At 37.6% G+C, this 18,995-nt stretch overlaps 1 protein-coding gene across 1 annotated transcript in view; it reads left to right on the top strand.

The window, feature by feature from the left end:
• Nucleotides 1-18,995, top strand: part of FOXJ3 (forkhead box J3) — a 149,635-nt gene that overhangs the window by 123,340 nt on the left and 7,300 nt on the right. Inside the window, exons 8-12 of the mRNA XM_012810897.2 lie at nucleotides 2,697-2,825; nucleotides 6,021-6,195; nucleotides 10,426-10,842; nucleotides 14,613-14,714; nucleotides 15,990-16,181. Coding sequence (XP_012666351.1) covers nucleotides 2,697-2,825; nucleotides 6,021-6,195; nucleotides 10,426-10,842; nucleotides 14,613-14,714; nucleotides 15,990-16,181 — 1,015 coding nt within the window. The remainder of the gene's footprint in view (nucleotides 1-2,696; nucleotides 2,826-6,020; nucleotides 6,196-10,425; nucleotides 10,843-14,612; nucleotides 14,715-15,989; nucleotides 16,182-18,995) is intronic.

Raw genomic sequence — 18,995 nt, forward strand, 5'->3', positions numbered from 1 at the left:
AAAAAAAAAAAGAAAATGTCATCAAAACAGTTAAAACTATTTCAGGGAGAAGCTAAAAGACACATTGAACATGTTGTACAGACACTTATAAGATAAGAGAAACCCTAATCAAACTATTAGAGATAAAGATTGCAATGTCTGAGTTGACAAGTATACTGGATAGGATTAACCACAGATTATTTTAGACACGTTACTAAAGAAGGAAAGAGCAATGAATTTGGAGATACAGCAATAAAAGCTGACCAAAATGAAACAGAAAAAAAGCTGTTTAAAAAAAAAAAACAGCCATGGAGACAATTTTAAGCAAGGTAATATAGGCATAATTTAAATTCCTGATGGAAACTTAATCTACCCCAGGGAATGAAGAATGCTAGAAATGGCAACTACATGGATAAATATAAAGCTGATTTTTTCCTTATTTAAATCTCTGTTCTGGTGCTTATTAAAGAATACAGTTATCTATACCTCCACCCAAATAATATTCAACAGATTGAATTCAGAAATAGATATGAAAATGCAGCTGTTTTCTATTAAGTCAGACATTGAGATTTATAAAAATGTAAAATTACCACTCATTTTACTTACTGGGGAAAAATTTAGTATTAAAATGTAATTGGGTTCAAATTGTTATTTTAAGATAATAAATTAAAAAACTTTGAGTTTTAATTTATCATAGACCAGTTATTATTATATAAATATAAATAGAAGATCCCTGGCTTCTTAATTTTTAGAGCAGAAAAAGGATCTGAGACCAAAGTTTGAGAATTGCTCTTCTATACTTTGATCTGGGTGAATATGTGGATGTGCCCATTTTGTAATAAATAATTTGTGCATTTTCCTTTATATGTTATACTTAATGAAAAGTTTATCATTGTTTTGGCTCCTATAGCTCAGCAGTTAGGGTGCCAGCCACATACAGCGGAGCTGGCGGGTTCGAATCCAGCCCAGACCTGCCAAACAACAATGACAACTACAATCAAAAAATAGCCATGGCTCAGTGCCGGTGGCTAACATGGCTAAGGCACCTGCCACATACACCTGAGGTGGCAGGTTCGAATCCAGCCTGGGCCCGCCAAACAGCAATGATGGCTGCAACCAAAAAAAATAGCCAAGGCATTGTGGCGGGCGCCTGTGGTCCCAGCTACTTGGGAGGCAGAGGCAGAAGACTCGCTTGAGCCCAGGAGTTGGAGGGGGGTGCTGTGAGCTGTGATGCCATGGCACTCTGCCCAGGGGGAGAGCTTGAGGCTCTGTCTCAAAAAAAAAAAAAAGGCATTGTGGTGGGTCCCTGTAGTCCCAGCTGCTTGGGAGGCTGAGGCAAGAGAATTTCTTAAGCCCAAGATGTTGAGATTACTGTGAGCAGTGACGCCATGGCACTCTACCAAGGGTGACATAATGAAACTCTGTCTCAAAGAAAAAAAGAATATCATTTCTCCAAAAAAAAACAAGCAAAGAGGAGTTGTCTAAGATGATGGGAGGGTATTTCTGGCTTGAGAGGTGGGTAGGTAATTGAGCATGGGTAGGAGAGAACAAGCAGCCAAGTAGATAACCGAGGAATGCTTATAATTTTTTATATAATTTTATAATGTTTTAAGTATTCCTCAGAGTTCATAAGATGTTGATTTTTATGAAATTTACACTGGAATTATCTACTAGAAAAGTCGTGGCCAGAATTTTCTTTATTCACTTCTGTTTTTTGTTATTTTTTTCCTCCCTTGTGTATTTTTTCAACTCTAAATTGGTCCTAGCTGATGTCAGTGTGAAACACTTTAGTTTGCGTTAAGTATAGAGGCATATATGCCTAATTTTTCATGTATTCAGCTTCTTTTGACAAATGTTAGTAAGCACGGAGCATGATCCTGATTTTAGCAAAGACAGAAGGATAATTGGTTGGTTACTAAATTCAGCAAAAAACCCATTAACTATATCCTGAGCAGAAAGCACTTACTTATTGAGAACTCAAGGAGATAACAGTTGAAAGGTAGACCATAACATCAAATATATTCATTGTTCTGGTGGAAGTAGGACATAGTTGGTAATAGCAGCTGAACAGAATATTGAAGGATCGTTAGGCTAGTTTCCATTTTAAAAATACCTTTCTTTTTTTAGTTTCTAGTTAAAAATTACAATGGTTATTATAGACAAGACTCAAGCACTGTAAAAATACACACTATCAAATGTAAAAGTCTTAAGCAGTCCATAGCCCCTGCCAAATAACCATTGTTAATAGTTTGGCATATAGTCCACATCTAATGCATATATTAGCACATTTTTTAATTGGGTCATAAATATAAGTTTGTCAATGTGTTGGGCAGTTGAGTTTTCTGTTTTCAGTATTGTGATGCCTATGATTTTTTGAAAACCTTTTTTGATGTCTAAGATTTCAATGGAGTAGGCCTCTCATGCTTTAGAAAATATTTAACAGTAAAACTACTATAATCCTCTATTATCCAGTGTTAACTTGTAATAAATTGAATTTATGTACCTTTAGACATCTATGTCCTTTAGTTTGAGAGTTTATAGAAAATTATTTCATGGTGAACATGGAATTAGTGATGAAGAGCCTAGTATTGGGATAAGCACCAATGAAAAGACCACTGAAATTATGTGTACTGCCACATGCGTGCTCAGTTCTATTTTTGTGGAGTTGCTTAATTAAGGAACTACTTACTCAGTTTTGTCTTTTCTTTTCATTCTAGGTAACATTGTATAACACTGATCAGGATGGTAGTGATAGCCCACGAAGTAGCCTTAACAACAGCCTCTCAGACCAGAGTTTGGCATCTGTTAATTTGAACAGTGTTGGAAGTGTGCATAGTTATACACCGGTAAGTCTTGGTGAAGTTAATATCTTTGTTGGGTATTCATTTAGTGCTTAAAACTCAGCCAAATGTAATTGGAATGCAAATGAAAAATGGAGATGCATATTTCTCACTTATGCAGAGTGGATTTTACTTTGATAGTGTTAGAATTTGGTACTTACTTTACCCCGTTAGATATATGACTGTGAATTGTTACATATTTTGGTCTGCTTTATTCTGTCTATTCTGTGTCTAAGAGAAAAGCAATTGAAGCCAGGAGTTTGAGACCATAAAATCCCTGTGTGCATGCTGCTAGTCCTAGCTATGGGAGGCTGAGACAGGAGGATGGCTTGAACCTGGGAGTTGGAGTTTGCAGTGAGTTATGGTTGGGACACTACATTCTTAACCTGGGCAATAGAGTGAGACCCAAGGGGGAGAAAATTTATGGGAAGATGAGCATGGGTTATATGCAAATACTGTGTCCTTTTATATAAGGGACTTGAGCATCTGTGTATTTCAGTATCCTGGGTGGAGGGGATCCATGTAATTAAACCTCTGTGGATACCAGGACATACAATGGCAAATTGCAAAATTTCAGAAGTAATCACTCATATAAATACCTTGGCAGAAGTAAATTATATGTAAAGAAAGACAGATTCAACTTCTCTTTAGTAGTACTAAATGCCAGAAGATAATGGAGCATTTTATGCAGAGTTTTGAGGGAATAGGTTTGAAAAAACAAATGTGATGCCCAGCCAAAAGTTTATTTGTGAAGGAAAGAGAAAGACATTCTTTGCTATGTAGAGTTTAAAAAGTATCCTGCCCTGTTTTCATGTGTCCTTCCTGAAAAAATGCTACTTAACTGCTCAAGAGGTGAATCAAATTAAAGACCCAGTAATGAAGACGTCATGATATAAAAAGACTAGTTGGGGCATTGAAACAAACTAAGTAAAGATTTAATGATTTTAAGTTGCTTATTAAAAATAATTTAAATGTCAAAAATCTTGACCAAAAGAAATCAAAAAACAGAGTCCAATATCACAAAATGTAATAAAAGGGAAAATTAAAGGAACATTAATAGAACTAGATGACTGAGTAAGAACTATCATGTTCATTATACCAATAAATGTAAGAAGCTTAAACTCCTCTGTAAAAGCTTGGGGCCAGGTAGGGTGGTTCATGCCTCTAGTCCTAGCACTTTCAAAGGCCAAGGCAGGAGTATTGCTTGAGGTCAGAAGTTTGAGACTAGCCTGAACAAGAGTGAGACCTCTACAAAAAATAGAAAAATTATCTGAGTGTGGTGGTAGGCACCTGCAGTCCCAGTTACTTGGGAGGCTTAGGCAGGGGGATTGTTTGAGCCCAGGCATTCAAGACTGTGGTGAGCTCTGATGACATCATTGTACTTTAGCTTAGGTGACAAGAGCAAGATGCTGTCTCAGACGGACGGATGGATGGATGGATAGATAGACAGACAGACAGACAGACATCGTAGACTGCTATTTTCATTTAACAACAAAATGTAAAGCAGACCTTAAGCAATAGTGCAGTGGCAGCTGTTGGTCGGGTTGTAATGTGTTCATAGATTGGGCCTTTAAGGCCACAGTAAACTTCCATGGATTGAGATGGTTTTATTACTTACACAGACTGCATAAGCTGATCAGCATGGTGTCAACTTCCTGCATCCCATGGGGCAGTGCCAAACAGAGGACCAGGTGACAGACTGCACAAGTAGTGGGTTACTTTTTAATATAGGAACAAATTCTATTCTGCACCTAAGCAGTACCTATACCCTAAGGAATAATACAGAAAGTTCTATGTTTCACTTATCCAGGGTGATAGACAAGAAACTGTTTCTTGGCAACTACTTGGAAGATAGAGAGGTAGATGAGAAACTGCCCCATGGCCACTTTCTGCAAGGCATAGGGAAGACACATGAGAATTTGTTCCTTGTAAAATCACTTGCCATCCCATGTTCCTGGATAATCACCGGGTGTTCCACCAAGGCTTAGATCATCCTGTCATGGATCTTTGCCAGTGTGGCCTTTGTGGTGACATGTAACCTTACTAGGGTGGCAACAGTAAGTCATCTCTCCATGTAAAATTCATATTTTTCCATATTATTATAGACTCTATATGAGCATCATTTTGAATGGCAATATAAGTTTCTAGTGTGTATTCATGCCTTAATTCTTCAAAACATTAAACAAATGGTAGTTTACCTCTCTTTCATACAATTGTTAAGAAATTCAGCTGATCATTTTTTATGAATTTTATTTTTGGTTTTATTGCCTTCAAAGACCTCTCTTGTGTAGCTCAAAGACCTTTTCTATTTTGTCTTCCTCAGAATCGACTTTTCTTTTTAACCTCTTCATTTGTCATGTCTCTTTTCTCTTCAATTCATTAAAAAAAAAAAAATTCCCGTTGGGTATAGTGGCTCAGGCCTGTAATCCCAGCACTCTGGGAGCTCGAGGTGAGTGGATTGCCTGAGCTCAGGAGTTTGAGACCAACCTGAGCTAGAGCGAGACCCCATCTCTTTAAGGAAAAAAAAAAATTCTGGGTGCTATGGTGAGTGCCTATTGTCCCAGCTACTCAGGAGGGTGAGGCAAGAGAATCACTTGAGCCCAAGAGTTTGAGGTTGCTGTGAGCTATGATGCCCTGTCACTCTACCAAGAGCAACAAAGTCAGACTCTGTCTAAAAAAAAGCCTAAAAATGAAGAGTTAGGCTTATTTAAGTAAGCTCCTTACTACTTTGGGCACTGCCATGCATCTGACTTAAAATACAGTATTTGGGTTTATATATTTAAAGATAAATTGGATAAATGAAAGAAATGTTAGTAGCTTCATAGAATACTGGAGTTTGAGATGAAATTGCTTCTATAGAAATCTAGATGAAGATTCTACAAAAAATAAGAGGATTCCAATCCTAATTCATCACTTACATATTCTTTGGCAAGTCATTTAACTGCTTTGAACTCTTTTCGCTTTATGAAATATGGAGGTTAGATTAGATTTCTATATAGTTCTTTAAGATCCAAGTTAACGGTTTTGTTGTCTGTCTTTTCTTTATGTGTACCCAACTTAGCAGAGGATGGGAAAGCCTCTGTTGAAAAGTTATTTCCTTTGAATTTCAATGTTGGCGCTAGTATTTTCTATCATATATTTTATGTAAAAACAAATTATAAATACAGCCATTGAATTACTTGTGTTTTCTTTTAATGTTAGGTGACAAACCATCCAGAACCAGTCTCTCAATCATTAACTCCTCAGCAGCAGCCACAATACAACCTTCCAGAACGAGACAAGCAACTACTTTTCTCAGAATATAATTTTGAAGATCTTAGTGCCTCATTTCGGAGCCTTTATAAGTCAGTTTTTGAGCAATCACTTAGTCAACAAGGTAAGTTTTTTAAATATCTTTTCTGTAACATGGATTTTTATTGAAAAGAGGTTATAAAATTACTTTCATACAGCAGCTGTTATATTTTCTTAATCTTATAACATTATCATCACAATTTTAATTGGATGATCGTATTATGCCCTGGGCTTTTACTATGCTGTATATATATTTATGTCTTAGCGCAAAAATGGCAGATAAATTTCATTTTGTGTACCTGTTCAACTTGATTACTAATCGTGTTCTGGAGCATTGTGTTGAGAAATTCTGACACTGCATCTGTGCTACATGGAAAAGACTGCCATGAAGTATTTGAGTAGTGAATGTTGCACTACAAGAATAGATGTGCCCTGCATTTATTCTGACTAGTATTAGCAAAGAAATAGCTACTGAAATGTAGTCACACCAGATTTGTGATTTTTTTTTTTTTTTTTTTTTTGGTGTGTGTGGCATTTACAGGTGAATCTATAAGCTAAATAAGCTTTTGGTCATTGTTTTACACATATACTTAAATCAGACTTTAATACTAAAAGTGATTTTAGTTGAGGTGCAGTATTGCATCCAGCCAGATGCTAGATTGTTGCTATTGTGTGTTCATGTCCCATTAGCTGCTGGTTTCACTTTAATCAGAGATGTGATAGGATCAAAATGTTGCATTATCGTTTCTTTGCAGACTACTGGTCTGAAATTAAGAATTCTGTCAAAGCATTTCCTAGGTACTTGTTTGGCAGATTTACTATATTTTATTCTTTCCTGCTACTATAATAAAACACCTTAGAATGGCTAATTTGTAAACAACAGAAACTTATTTTTCACAGTTCTGGCAGTTGGGAAGTTCAAGATCAAGGATGTGGTAGATTTGGTGTCTAGCAAGGCCCTGTTCCTCATAAATGGCACCTTCTAGCTGTGTTCTCACATGGAGCTGAAAGTTGTGTCCTCCTGTGACACAAGAGATGGGAGGGCAAAAAGGACTATCTAGTTTCCTTGAGCCTTTTTATAAGGGTACTAATCCCTAATTGTCTCCTAAAGATTTCACCTCTTAATACCATCACCTTGTATTGGAACTAGTTTAGTTCCAATAGATTAATTTTGGAGGGGCACATAACATTTAAACTATAGTACCCCAACCCAGAGAATTTACCAGGTCACAGCAGTGAGCAAAATAGACCAAAATTCTTGTTATTCTTCTTCTTCTTCTTCTTTTTTTTTTTTTTTATTAAATCATAGCTGTGTACATTAATGCAATCATGGAGTATGATGTGCTGGTTTTATATACCATTTGAAATATTTTCATCACACTGGTTAACATAGTCTTCACTGCATTTTCTTAGTTATCGTGTTAAGACATTTATACTCTATGCTTAGTAAATTTAACATGTGCCCTTGTAAAATGCACCATAGTTTTTTTTTTCTTTTCTTTTTTTTGAGACAGAGACTCCCTATGTCGCCCTTGGGAGAGTGCCGTGGGGACAAAGCTCACAGCAACCTCAAAACTTTTGGGCTTAAGCAATTGTCTTACCTCAGCCTCCCAAGTAGCTGAGACTACAGGTACCTGCCACAACGCCCGGCTATTTTTTGTTGCAGTTGTCATTGTTGTTTAGCTGGCCCAGGCCGGGTTTAGACCTGCCAGCCTTGGTGCATGTGGCTGGCACCATAACCACTGTGCTACGGGCACTAAGCCAAAATTCTTGTTCTAAATGCAGTTTGCATTTAATACTTATTTTTAGCCATGAAAGTTAATGTTACATACTAATGCTGTTTATATTGAGGGATATTAGGCCAAGGTGGTGGATTGCCTGAGCTCAGGAGTTTGAGACCAGTCCAAACATGAGGGAGACCCTGTCTCTAAAAATAGCTGGGCACCGTGGCTGGGGTGCCTGTAGTCCCAGCTACTTGAGAGGGTAAGGCAAGAGGATCACTTGAGCCCAAGAGTTTGAGGTTGCTGTGAGATATGATGCTACGGCACTCTACCAAGGGCAACAAAGTAAGAGTCTATCTCAAAATATATATGTATATATATTGAGGGATATTGGTAGTATGTACATGAAATGATTTTTTATGTTTAGTCTGTGGAGTTTAAGATTCAGATATTTGTTCAAATTCTGTGTTACCTGTTCTATGTATAAAAAGTATAAAAAGGACTAATAGAAGATTTTGTTTAGCAGATACAACCTTGGTTATGATAACAGAACAATACTACCTTAGAAATAACAATGGTGACAATTTTTGAAGCCTATAATTTCATTTCATCACACTGTAACAAAAAAGAGCATTGATAGGAATTCTGGGTTCTAGTCCAGGTTCTACTATAAAGTCAACTAAGTTAACTTTACGTCTCTGGACTTCAGTGTCCCCATTTGTACAGTTAAGATGATTGGACTAGATCATTGGTTTTTCAGATTGTTTTCTTCAGAGCCCTTGGCTTTTACAAAGGTATTTTATATTATATATCTTTTTTAAGAGATAGTTTCTCACTCTGTCACCTAGGCTAGAATGTAGTGGTGTCATTATAGCTCATTGCAGCCTCCAACTCCTAGGCTATCCTCCTGTCTGAGCCTCCTGAGTAGCTAGGACTATGGGCACACACCACCATGTCTGGCTAATTTTAAAATATTTTGAAGAGATGGGGGTCTCACCAGGTTGTATAGGTTGGTCTTAATCGAACTCCTGGCCTCAACAGATCCTCTCTCCCAAAGTGCTGGGATTATAGATGTGAGCCACTGTACCATTTTATTTTATTTAAAAATAATTTGAGATTGAAAATGTTGATATAGATCATATCTTGTTTCCCCTCTCAAAATGCTGGGATTTTGGCTGGGCACACTGTCTCACACCTGTAATCCCAATACTTGGGAGGCTGAGGTGGAAGGATCATTTGAGGCCAGGAATTTGAGACCAGCCTGGGCAATATAGTGAGATTCCTGTCTCTACAAAAAGTAACAAAAATTAGCCAGAGGTGGTGGTGCATACCTGTAGTCCCAGCTACACTGGAGGCTGAGGCGGGAGGTAGATTGCTTGAGACTGGGTGGGGGTTGAAGGTTACAGTGAGGTGTGATCACACCACTGCAGTCTAGCCTGGACAATGAAGTGAGAACTTGTCTCATTAACACCAAACAAACAAAACCTCACAAAACTAGTATTTTTTTTGGAAATAAATAATGAAATTGCTGCTTTCTTTCATCTTAGTGTAATAACCCTCTAGATTCTCTATAAATGATAGTTTTTCAGGGCCAAGGCAAGAGCTTCTATTAATTCTTCTACCTATAAAAACTTAAGTTTTAAGGTTATCTTACAATGTACTCAAATACATTTTTACTGTCAGAGACATATGATAATGTTATCTTTGTTACAAAGTTTGATTGTTTTGACTGACCCTATCTTGGGAGATTTTCTGTCATAGCAGCTAGCATTTACTGAGCTCATCCTGCATCTTGAACTTGCACTGTGTCATTTAATCTTCACAATGACTCTATGAAGTAGGTGCTGTTATTGCACCCGTTTATGCTTGAGGTAATTGTGACTTGATATGTAAGTGGCAGTGCAGAGACTTTAATCTCCTACTTTCGAATATTCTTAACCACTAAACTGTATTATGTATTAGGAATGTTTCATAAGAGCAATAACAAAGAGTAGTGGAGTTGGATACCTTGCTTTGCTTAGTCTTAAGGATCCTAACCACTTTGGCCTTAAAGTTTTTAGAGTAGCCAATAATAAGAAATCAGAAATAACTGGGCTTTATTTCTCCCTCCTTCTTCTGTCAAAGCCTTGGTCTTCATGCCTGCAGAGAACCATTCTGAGTGTTAACTCAACACCTTTCTCACTTTTCCTTGCCATTTATTTATCTTTCAATACTCAACTCAGTTGCTGTCTTTTCAAGGAAGGCTTTCTTATATCTAGAGTCCCTTCCTAGCTGAATGGGCAAGGAGCAAAGTTTCCATAATCCTCTGTATACTTTTTGCTTTAGTACTTATGTTGTTAGGCATAATCTTATTAAATGTCTGCCTCCTCCACTAGACTGTGTGCTATTTGAAGGTGGGGAATAATGTTTTTGACTTTTCTCAGTAACCTCAGAGTCCAGTATATAGCAGTGTTCCATAAACACTTATTAAACTGAACCTATGTTACTTCTTGACAACATACACTTTTGCTCTGTAAATAATTTTGCAAATGTTTGTCATAAAATACAACCAAAATCTGACCATAAATCATCTTACTCTTTCTGGCTGTTTTTAGGTTTGATGAACATCCCTTCTGAATCTTCCCAGCAGTCCCACACTTCGTGTTCCTATCAGCACTCTCCTAGCAGTACAGTGAGCACTCACCCACACAGCAACCAAAGTAGCCTGTCCAACAGTCATGGCAGTAGCCTCAACACTACAGGCAGTAATTCAGTTGCACAAGTCTCACTGTCCCATCCCCAGATGCACACACAACCATCTCCACACCCACCCCATCGACCACACGGTTTACCACAGCATCCACAGCGTCCCCAGCACCCAACACCACACCCACAGCAACATAGCCAGCTCCAGTCCCCTCACACCCAGCACCCCTCTCCACATCAACACATACAGCACCATCCGAACCATCAGCATCAGACGTTAACACATCAGGCACCCCCACCCCCACAACAGGTATCCTGTAATTCTGGTAAGTTTTTGTCTCCTGGCTTGTGTTTGGCTAACTATGAATTAGGATCTATCCTTTGTTATTTGGATCTTATGTAACACTTACTACTCAAACCCCTTTTCATCTGTCTCCTTTTATATTTCCTTGCTGTAATCCTATAGTTGTAACTCATTTAATTTATAGATTAACCAGGAGACTTTCTTGATGAAAACTTATTGTGGCAACACAAGTACACCAACTCTTAGAGGTTTTGGTTTTAACTCATTGTGTCCTTCTGCCCGAGTCTGTCTGTAGTCTCTTGTGATGCCATGTGGTATAGAGGAAAGAGCATAAGTTTATGTCAGAAAAGACCTATATTTGAGTCCTTGTTATGGCTCTTACGATCTTGGGAAAATTGCTTAACTCTTTTAGCCTGTTAATTTTCTCATCTATATAAATGGAACTAAATTGCCATGGTATACAGTGTTGTCAGGATCATAATGAGAATATAAATATAAAATGCCTAGACCGGTATTTTGTATTTGAGTATTCATGAGTGTTCCCTGTCTTCTTTTCTGTGCTTATTCCTGCCAAGTATTTCATCTTAATATGATAGATTGTAAAAGAAGAAAATGTTCCTCATGTCCTGCTTTAAAAAAAATATATATATGTTGCTTTTCAGATAGATCTTGATGGTTTCTGGTGAGGTACTTACTAGACATTACTTTCAGGCCAGGCAGTCTGTATACTTTGGAACTTCCAGTTGGCGCCACAGACTTCAAAACTACAAGGTGAACGGGGACCCTCAGAGTTGTGCAAAAGAGCATGTCCTTCTCTCGGCTGGCCTGGATGTTCATTTACCAACCATGTCACTGATGAGACTTTCATCTTGGAAGGAAAATTTCTGAATACTAGATAGTGCTAGTTCTTTTTCACCAATTACAAATTGATCATTTTTTCAGGCACTTAGGCTGTGGTCAGGGAAACAAGGTTTAGATAGTGTATACTGTCTCTTATATTTTGACTTTACTATAAAACTTAAAAATATTTCTGGAAATATTTCCATATTTATAAAATGGGAAAAAAAATGGCAATTTTTGGGAGAATTAAATGAGATAAGATAAAAAATGCATAGAAGTATACTTGGAATTTAGTAATTCTTTGGTGTTAATGTCACACACCTCACAATTATTTATTATTTGGAGCCTTAACATTTGACATTAAAGCTGTCTTGGCTCGGCGCCTGTGGCTAAGGCGCCAGCCACATACACCTAAGGTGGCAGGTTCGAATCCTCAGCCCGGGCCCGCCAAACAACAATGATGGCTGCAACCAAAAAATGGCCAGGCGTTGTGGCGGGCGCCTGTGGTCCCAGCTACTTGGGAGGCTGAGGCAGGAGACTCACTTGAACCCAGGAGTTGGAGGTTGCTGTGAGCGTGATGCCATGGCACTCTACCCAGGGGGATAGCTTGAGGCTCCGTCTCAAAAAAAAAAAAAAAGAATTAAAGCTGTCTTTATAGTATGTGTTGTTTTACCAACACACCAAGCAAAATGTAATGCATATTTTAAAGATAAACAGATATTTTAATTTTTTGTTTATCAACTGATTTTGTTTTCTTGGTTACTAAGTAGGTTCTAGAATAAAATAAAAAATTGTGTATAGTTCCTGCCTTGATGGAATATTTCCTAAACATCTTGATATGATTTTTAGATGTATGCCTAGAGAAAAGTTATATAATAATAGAGTTTAAATTCTTTTAATATTAATTCAGTCACTATTGCCTACCTATAAATATGTTCTTTAGAAATTTAAGCCTATTCTCAGTACGATTTGGCGATTGACTAATGAGGAGAATTTGAGTGTCAATAGAAGTCTGTGATGATGCTCCGGTCATACCTTTTTTTTCTTGAAGTCAAGTGATTTCCAGGGGAGAAAGAAGTACAGTTAGAGCTGAAATTAATTCTTGATATCCTTTTATTGGTCAGTTACACAAGTGGTAGCTTGCCAGGGAAGGAAAATAAGACTTCCACCTTGAGAAGTTAGGAATAATTATTGTGGCTATGATAATAATTCATCTCTGTGAATTATACTTACCATTTGAGACTAAGCAGGTTGTCTTTAACAGGAAAGGAATGGAGGAAACAGTATGGAATGGAAGGAGCAGAAGTTGAATGCCCATTATGTACCAGGCAACTTAGATTCATTATCTCATATCATCCTCCCAAATCAAGTATAAGTTACCATATCTTATAGATAAGAAAAATGCAACTCAAAGAACTTAAGCAGTTTGCTCAAGATCACTCACATTAATAAGTGGTAGAACTGAGGTGTATATACTGACTTTGAAACTTGTAACACCAATTATTCTAAAAGGACTAAAATTAGCAGACATTAACTGAGAGGGCCTAGTTTTTTCACCTACTCTCTGCAGTTTGCTTTATTTTTATTGGCAAAGTCAGCATTTATTAATGGAGCCTCCTTGTTCTCCTACCTCCAACAAACAAAAGATTAGTTGTGACAAGAGTACCCTAATTCTGTGTGCTACCCTGGGCCTTTTGACTACCTGTGTTGTGTTTACCTTAAGAGATCTAGATTCTAGTACTGCTTTTCCTATTTTGTTACCTGTGTGACTATAATCATATAATTCCATTGAACCTTGATTTCCTTTTCTATGAAGTTTTTCTTGTACTAGAGGATCTGAGGCTGGTAGACTTGCATATCTATGGCTTGTTGGGCATTTAACATCCCCTCACCCCAAACAAATTTCCTCCTAAATTGTGAGTTGCTTGAAGGCAGGACCATGTTGTCTCTAGTTAATTTTTTATTTAAAAAACTTATAATTGGCAGACTTACATTAAATAGCTAGTAGTTGATATAGCTAAGAGTTGTCTGTGATATAGCAAAAAACTCTTTTCATTACTTCTTACCATCATTCATCCAGGGGTAATCCTACAAAGAGTAACTTGGCAGCAATCACCGAATAGAGGATTTCTTCCTCCATTCAGCACTACCTTATTGAGGGCAACTCTTGCCAGAGGGCTAATGACCACTCTGCTGACCTACAAACTATGGAAGTCTTAAATTCTTCTGATGTTACATCAGATGATACTATTCCTGACTAGAAATACCCAGACCTGGATTCATCAGCATTTCTTACACATTTCTCAGCCCTCTTCTTCACTAATTTGGCAGGAGGACTGTTAAATTTCTGTCCCCTAAGGTTGCCTTGTAAAAAGCATCTGCTCTTACTACATGATCTAATCTATCTACTTAAGCAGTACATTAAATAATACTGTGCATTGCTTCTAAATGTGAACTTGTCTCTATTATTTATGAAGAACATATCTTTGAAGGCCATAATAAGACAGGAAAATAAACTTTATATAGGGGGAAATGTATTTTTTATATGACTTTTCCTCCTTGGTCATTTATTTGTAGTATACAAATGTAAAGAACTATATCAACTTTGGCATTATTCAGTGATGTGGCAGTTTGCAAGCTGCCACACTGGGAGGTTAGACGACTTGGGTTCTAGTGAATGACCTTAGGCTCATCCTGGTAATCTTGCCAAGTTAATGCCACCTCTTTGGGTTCACTTTCTCTTATTTGTAATATGGAGAGAAATAATACCCTTCTGTCTGTCTCAGAGCAAATTGCCCCAACATATGATATTATTGGTACAGATTCCCTTTTAAGGCTAGACAACAATAAACCAGTATAAGGAAATAAGGCCAGCTCATTATCTTCCTTTACCGTACTTTCTTACCCTCTCATGATCCAAGAATTCCAGTTTTTCCAATATTACTTTTACAGGTGTTTCAAATGATTGGTATGCAACACTTGATATGCTAAAAGAAAGTTGTCGAATTGCCAGCAGTGTTAATTGGTCAGATGTAGACCTTTCACAATTTCAAGGTAAGTATTGGTTCCTTTTGACATACAACTAAATACATAATGATCTTGTTTTCTCTGGTAGGTAAGTTACTTTGTAGTAGAAATAAACCTATCCTTATATAGTTTCTTTTGGAGTTGCTGGTATGCTTAGAAATACTTTGTGGAGTTATGCTATAGATAGCTCTAGAACTCAGGTAATGCTACTTGGCAGGAGGAGGTGAAGCTCAGCTGCTTCTGAGAGCCTAGATAGAGGCACCCACATTGGCCCTTTGTGGCAGGCAGTATCTTCTTCTGAGCCCCTTGGTTGGCATCTCCTTCCCCCAATTCCCCGGGGTGAGGGCTGGTTTAGGAAAGCAGCTAGAACTGTTTGAGGTGGGCTCAAGTAAATCCAAGTATTTCTATACTGTTACTTCTCTCTCTGGGCCTCAGTAACTACCTCCCATTCTTGCCACACTATCCCCTTGTGTAAGACAGATGGCCCTTACAACTCTGCTTTGGTGTGGAGTAGGGCAGTGGTGGCAGTAGTTATGGGTTGGGGGAGTGGGGACAGAGGAATGGGTTTTGGAGTCAGAAGCCTTCATCTTTAACTGGCTGTGAGGCTTCCATGCTTTGGTTTCCCAGTTTGAAAATTAGTCTTTTGTTAAACATGTTTCCCAACCAGGATGGGCTAAGATGATGACCCTAAGACATTGAGGATAGCTTTGAGTACTTAGGAAGCCTTAAGTGTTCTTGCTGATGTTATTACCCTAAGGCCTGGCTTGAGATGCAAGGGTGGGGTGTCACAGCCTCTCACTACTCCTTGCATGTTTTTTGGCCTCTTCGAGCCCCATGCATCCTTGCTGCCCTCTGCTCTGAATCCCAAAGTCTCCACACCCATCCTTCTCCCATCTTGGCTTCCTGTCACCACTCCTTTGGCCTGTGTGAGTTGAGCAGGTAAGTGCTAAGTCTTGAGCCTGTTTTCTTCACAGGTCACTCTGCCCCAACCCAACCTGCCCTACTTCCACCTCCTAAAAACAAAACAAAAAACTTAACACTTTGTAAAATTCCTAATAAAGTATTTTGGCCAGTTGACCATAGCAGAGGGTCACAGGAGAAAGAAATTTTGGCCACATTTAAAAGAACTGGGCTTTGAGTGATTTAAAAATACCATTCTTCATCACATCAACAAATCACTACCATAATTCAGAATGAGCCAGTGGAAATTTTGAGGGCTGAAAAAAAAAATGGTTATTTTTCTATTTTCCTTGCAATATCTGCAGAATCATGCTGATTATATTTCTAATGGTTTCCTCCTAGGTCTGATGGAGAGTATGAGACAGGCAGATCTCAAGAACTGGTCTTTAGATCAGGTTCAATTTGCTGATCTCTGTTCTTCTCTTAATCAGTTCTTTACACAAACTGGCCTTATCCACTCACAGAGTAATGTTCAACAAAATGTTTGTCACGGTGGCATGCATCCAGGAAAACCTTCCCAGCACATTGGAACAGGTGTGTGCTTAGTTATCTTCTTTATTTTCTCTTTTTCTCTTTCATATGACATTGGTGACTAAGGCAACTTGGTATGTTGCTAACAGGACAGTGATCCATTTACATCTTTTTATTTATAAGAAACAAATGAAAGTAAATAATTTATGTGTAAGGTGTAACTTAGAACAATTGACCTAGACTGTTTTTTTCTTGTGATTTATGATATATGATTATTTACAATTAACTTTCCTTTATGATTGTTAATGTTTTGTTAAGTTATCAAACAGTTGAATGTTGTCTTACAGCTGTTTATGTTTTTATAAGAACATAGGAATAGATTCTAATCCTATAGTTTGTCCCTTTGAGGATATATCACTTTCACTTTCCAACTTGCTGTAAATCCTAAATCAACTGTGCTGTTTCCTTCTGTTGTTTTACCTTTGTTTCTCCTTTCCTCTTTTCTTCCTGTGTTTAGTCAATACTATTGCTTCTAAGTGTGGTTTAAATTCTCTTCTTTGATAAATCCATCTCTAACTATTTTGGTCAGCCTTGAAAAGCTCTAAGTGAATTTGAATAGCTTATTTGTACATGACTAGTCTTGGGTGTTTGGGAGTATCTGTGTTGCTTATAGATTATTGCTTTAGACCAGACAGGTAGAAGAGGATATCTATCAGCTAGAGAGAAGGCTATCTCAAAAGGCCCATGTACATATTACATCTTAGCCAGTAGCCACCACTTTGGTGAACTTAAACTTTGTGACCTAAATTTCTAAGAAAGCTCCATGTGTACCTTTTGGTCTTGGAACTTGATATTTTGGCCATGCAAAAAAGCACTGTCCATCTACTGATATCCTATGTCAGAGGGGCCAAGAACCCCTTCTAGATTCTCTGTGGACTGAGAGCCCAGGTTATTTTCTTAAAACCCTTTGTTCCTAGACTTAACTGGTCATTTAACCTTATTAATTTGGTTTTTATGTTCTGTGATTCTGTTAATTTTTCTGTAATTTTTCCTTTATATGCCAGGGTCCTTTCTTAGGGCTGCTCTAGTCTCATAGCCTAGCAAAGGTAGAACTATAAATTACAGCCTAGCACAGGTAGAAGAACTATAATTTTTCTCTAGGGTTTATTCAGCTCTTCCAACTCTCACTCTCTCCCCCTTGTTCCTTTCCTTCTGACTCAAAGGCATTTCATCCAGGCCAGGCCTGCCAAGCCATGCTTCTGACAACAGTTTTTCTGTGAACAGTCCTGTTGCCCCATATATCCTTCACTTCATGCCCACTAATGTCTGTTTTTAGATATTCAGATTATTTCTTACATGTCCACCATGCTTCCTCTTGTTTTAAGTGCCTCTGTCATTTTTTTCTTTCTTACATCCCTATGTATTAAATCCATTCAGATATCTCAGTTACCCTTCATAAGTATATTCCAGTAATTCTTTGCCACATTTTCTTAGAACTGCAGTCTAAGAGGAGACGTCAAAGAGAAGTTAATTTTATCCTTTTATTTAACAGTTAAGGAAATTGTGATCCAGAGAAAGAAAGTAGCTTACTCAAAATTACAAGTTTATTCAGATGTAGATCTTAACTTTCAGAATATAGCCTCTTCATAGCCTTCAAACCTTTCGGGTCACTCTCGTCTTTAAGGCTCCCCCTTTTAGTGAATACTTCTTTAAGCTCTGTAGAGACTCCAAAAATTAGTGGTGTAGTATGTTAGTGTGAAAGGGGGAAGGAGAAACATAGTCTCTTAACATAGTCTCTGTTGTGTTAATAGGACATAGTCTCTTTACCCTAAATCATTCTACCTGTGTTTACAATTTGAGTCTTCTAGCAGTGCTATTCTAATATATAATGCTCTATTTAAAGATCATAGATACATAGATAGGTGTGTGTTCATTCAGCGGACATTATTTATACTGTTTCTGTGCCTGGCTATGTTTTAAGCACTAGGAATAAAGAAATGAGTTCAGAATAGCCCTTACCTCAAGGAGTTCACCACCTGATAGATGAGACAGGTCCATCAAGAAGTGCAGCATATTGAGGGCTACGCTTCTACCAGAGGGTGTAAGTGCAAGGGGTAATTCACAGAAGGGGGTTTAATTCTCATTATTTATGATCTTGTCTCCTGCTCTCCCCTTCCTTCACCCTTATGTTCCAATACCACCAGTCTCCTGCTCTTTTTTGAATACATGGGGTGGCATGCTTCACTTACTCATGTACTTACTGTTTCCGCAGTCTGGAGTGATCTTTTCCCAGAGGGATTCATGATGTAGATCTTCTTCTCATTCAAGTTTTTTTATTCAAAAAGCACTTACTCAAGGGATGTCTTCCTTGACTATCCGGTTTAAGTACACCCAATGAAGCATGCGTTATCTCCTTCATCTGCTTTATTTTTCTCCATAGCCTGTCAACATACTATTTAAATTACTTTGCCTTTATTCTGCATCCCTAAGAATGTGCTCCAAAAAAGCAGGTAGTTTATTTTTTCATTACTATATCCCTAGTGCATACATAAATATTTACTAGGTAAAAAGAGTCTGCTTACAATAAATTGTGCAATTAGATTTTTAATTCTTAGAACTACATTCTAAATGTTACAGTTTTCTCAAAATCTCTGGTAACTGCACTGGAAGTTAATGTATTGCATGGGAAATTGAAGACACCCTTCAGCCTCCATATTGAGAATATGGAGAAAAAACAAGAAATAATAGGAATTTCTACATGAAAATAAATGTAGAAATGTGGTAGAATTCCAGAAAGTTAAGGATTTGTATTGTAGATCTTATTTATTTCCACAATCCTTTTCTAGTTCCTACCTTGCCTGCCTTTAAAATTATTAA

Source organism: Otolemur garnettii, unplaced genomic scaffold (assembly GCF_000181295.1).
Source record: "Otolemur garnettii isolate 467f Iridium unplaced genomic scaffold, OtoGar3 scaffold00144, whole genome shotgun sequence".
Lineage (NCBI taxonomy): Eukaryota > Metazoa > Chordata > Mammalia > Primates > Galagidae > Otolemur > Otolemur garnettii.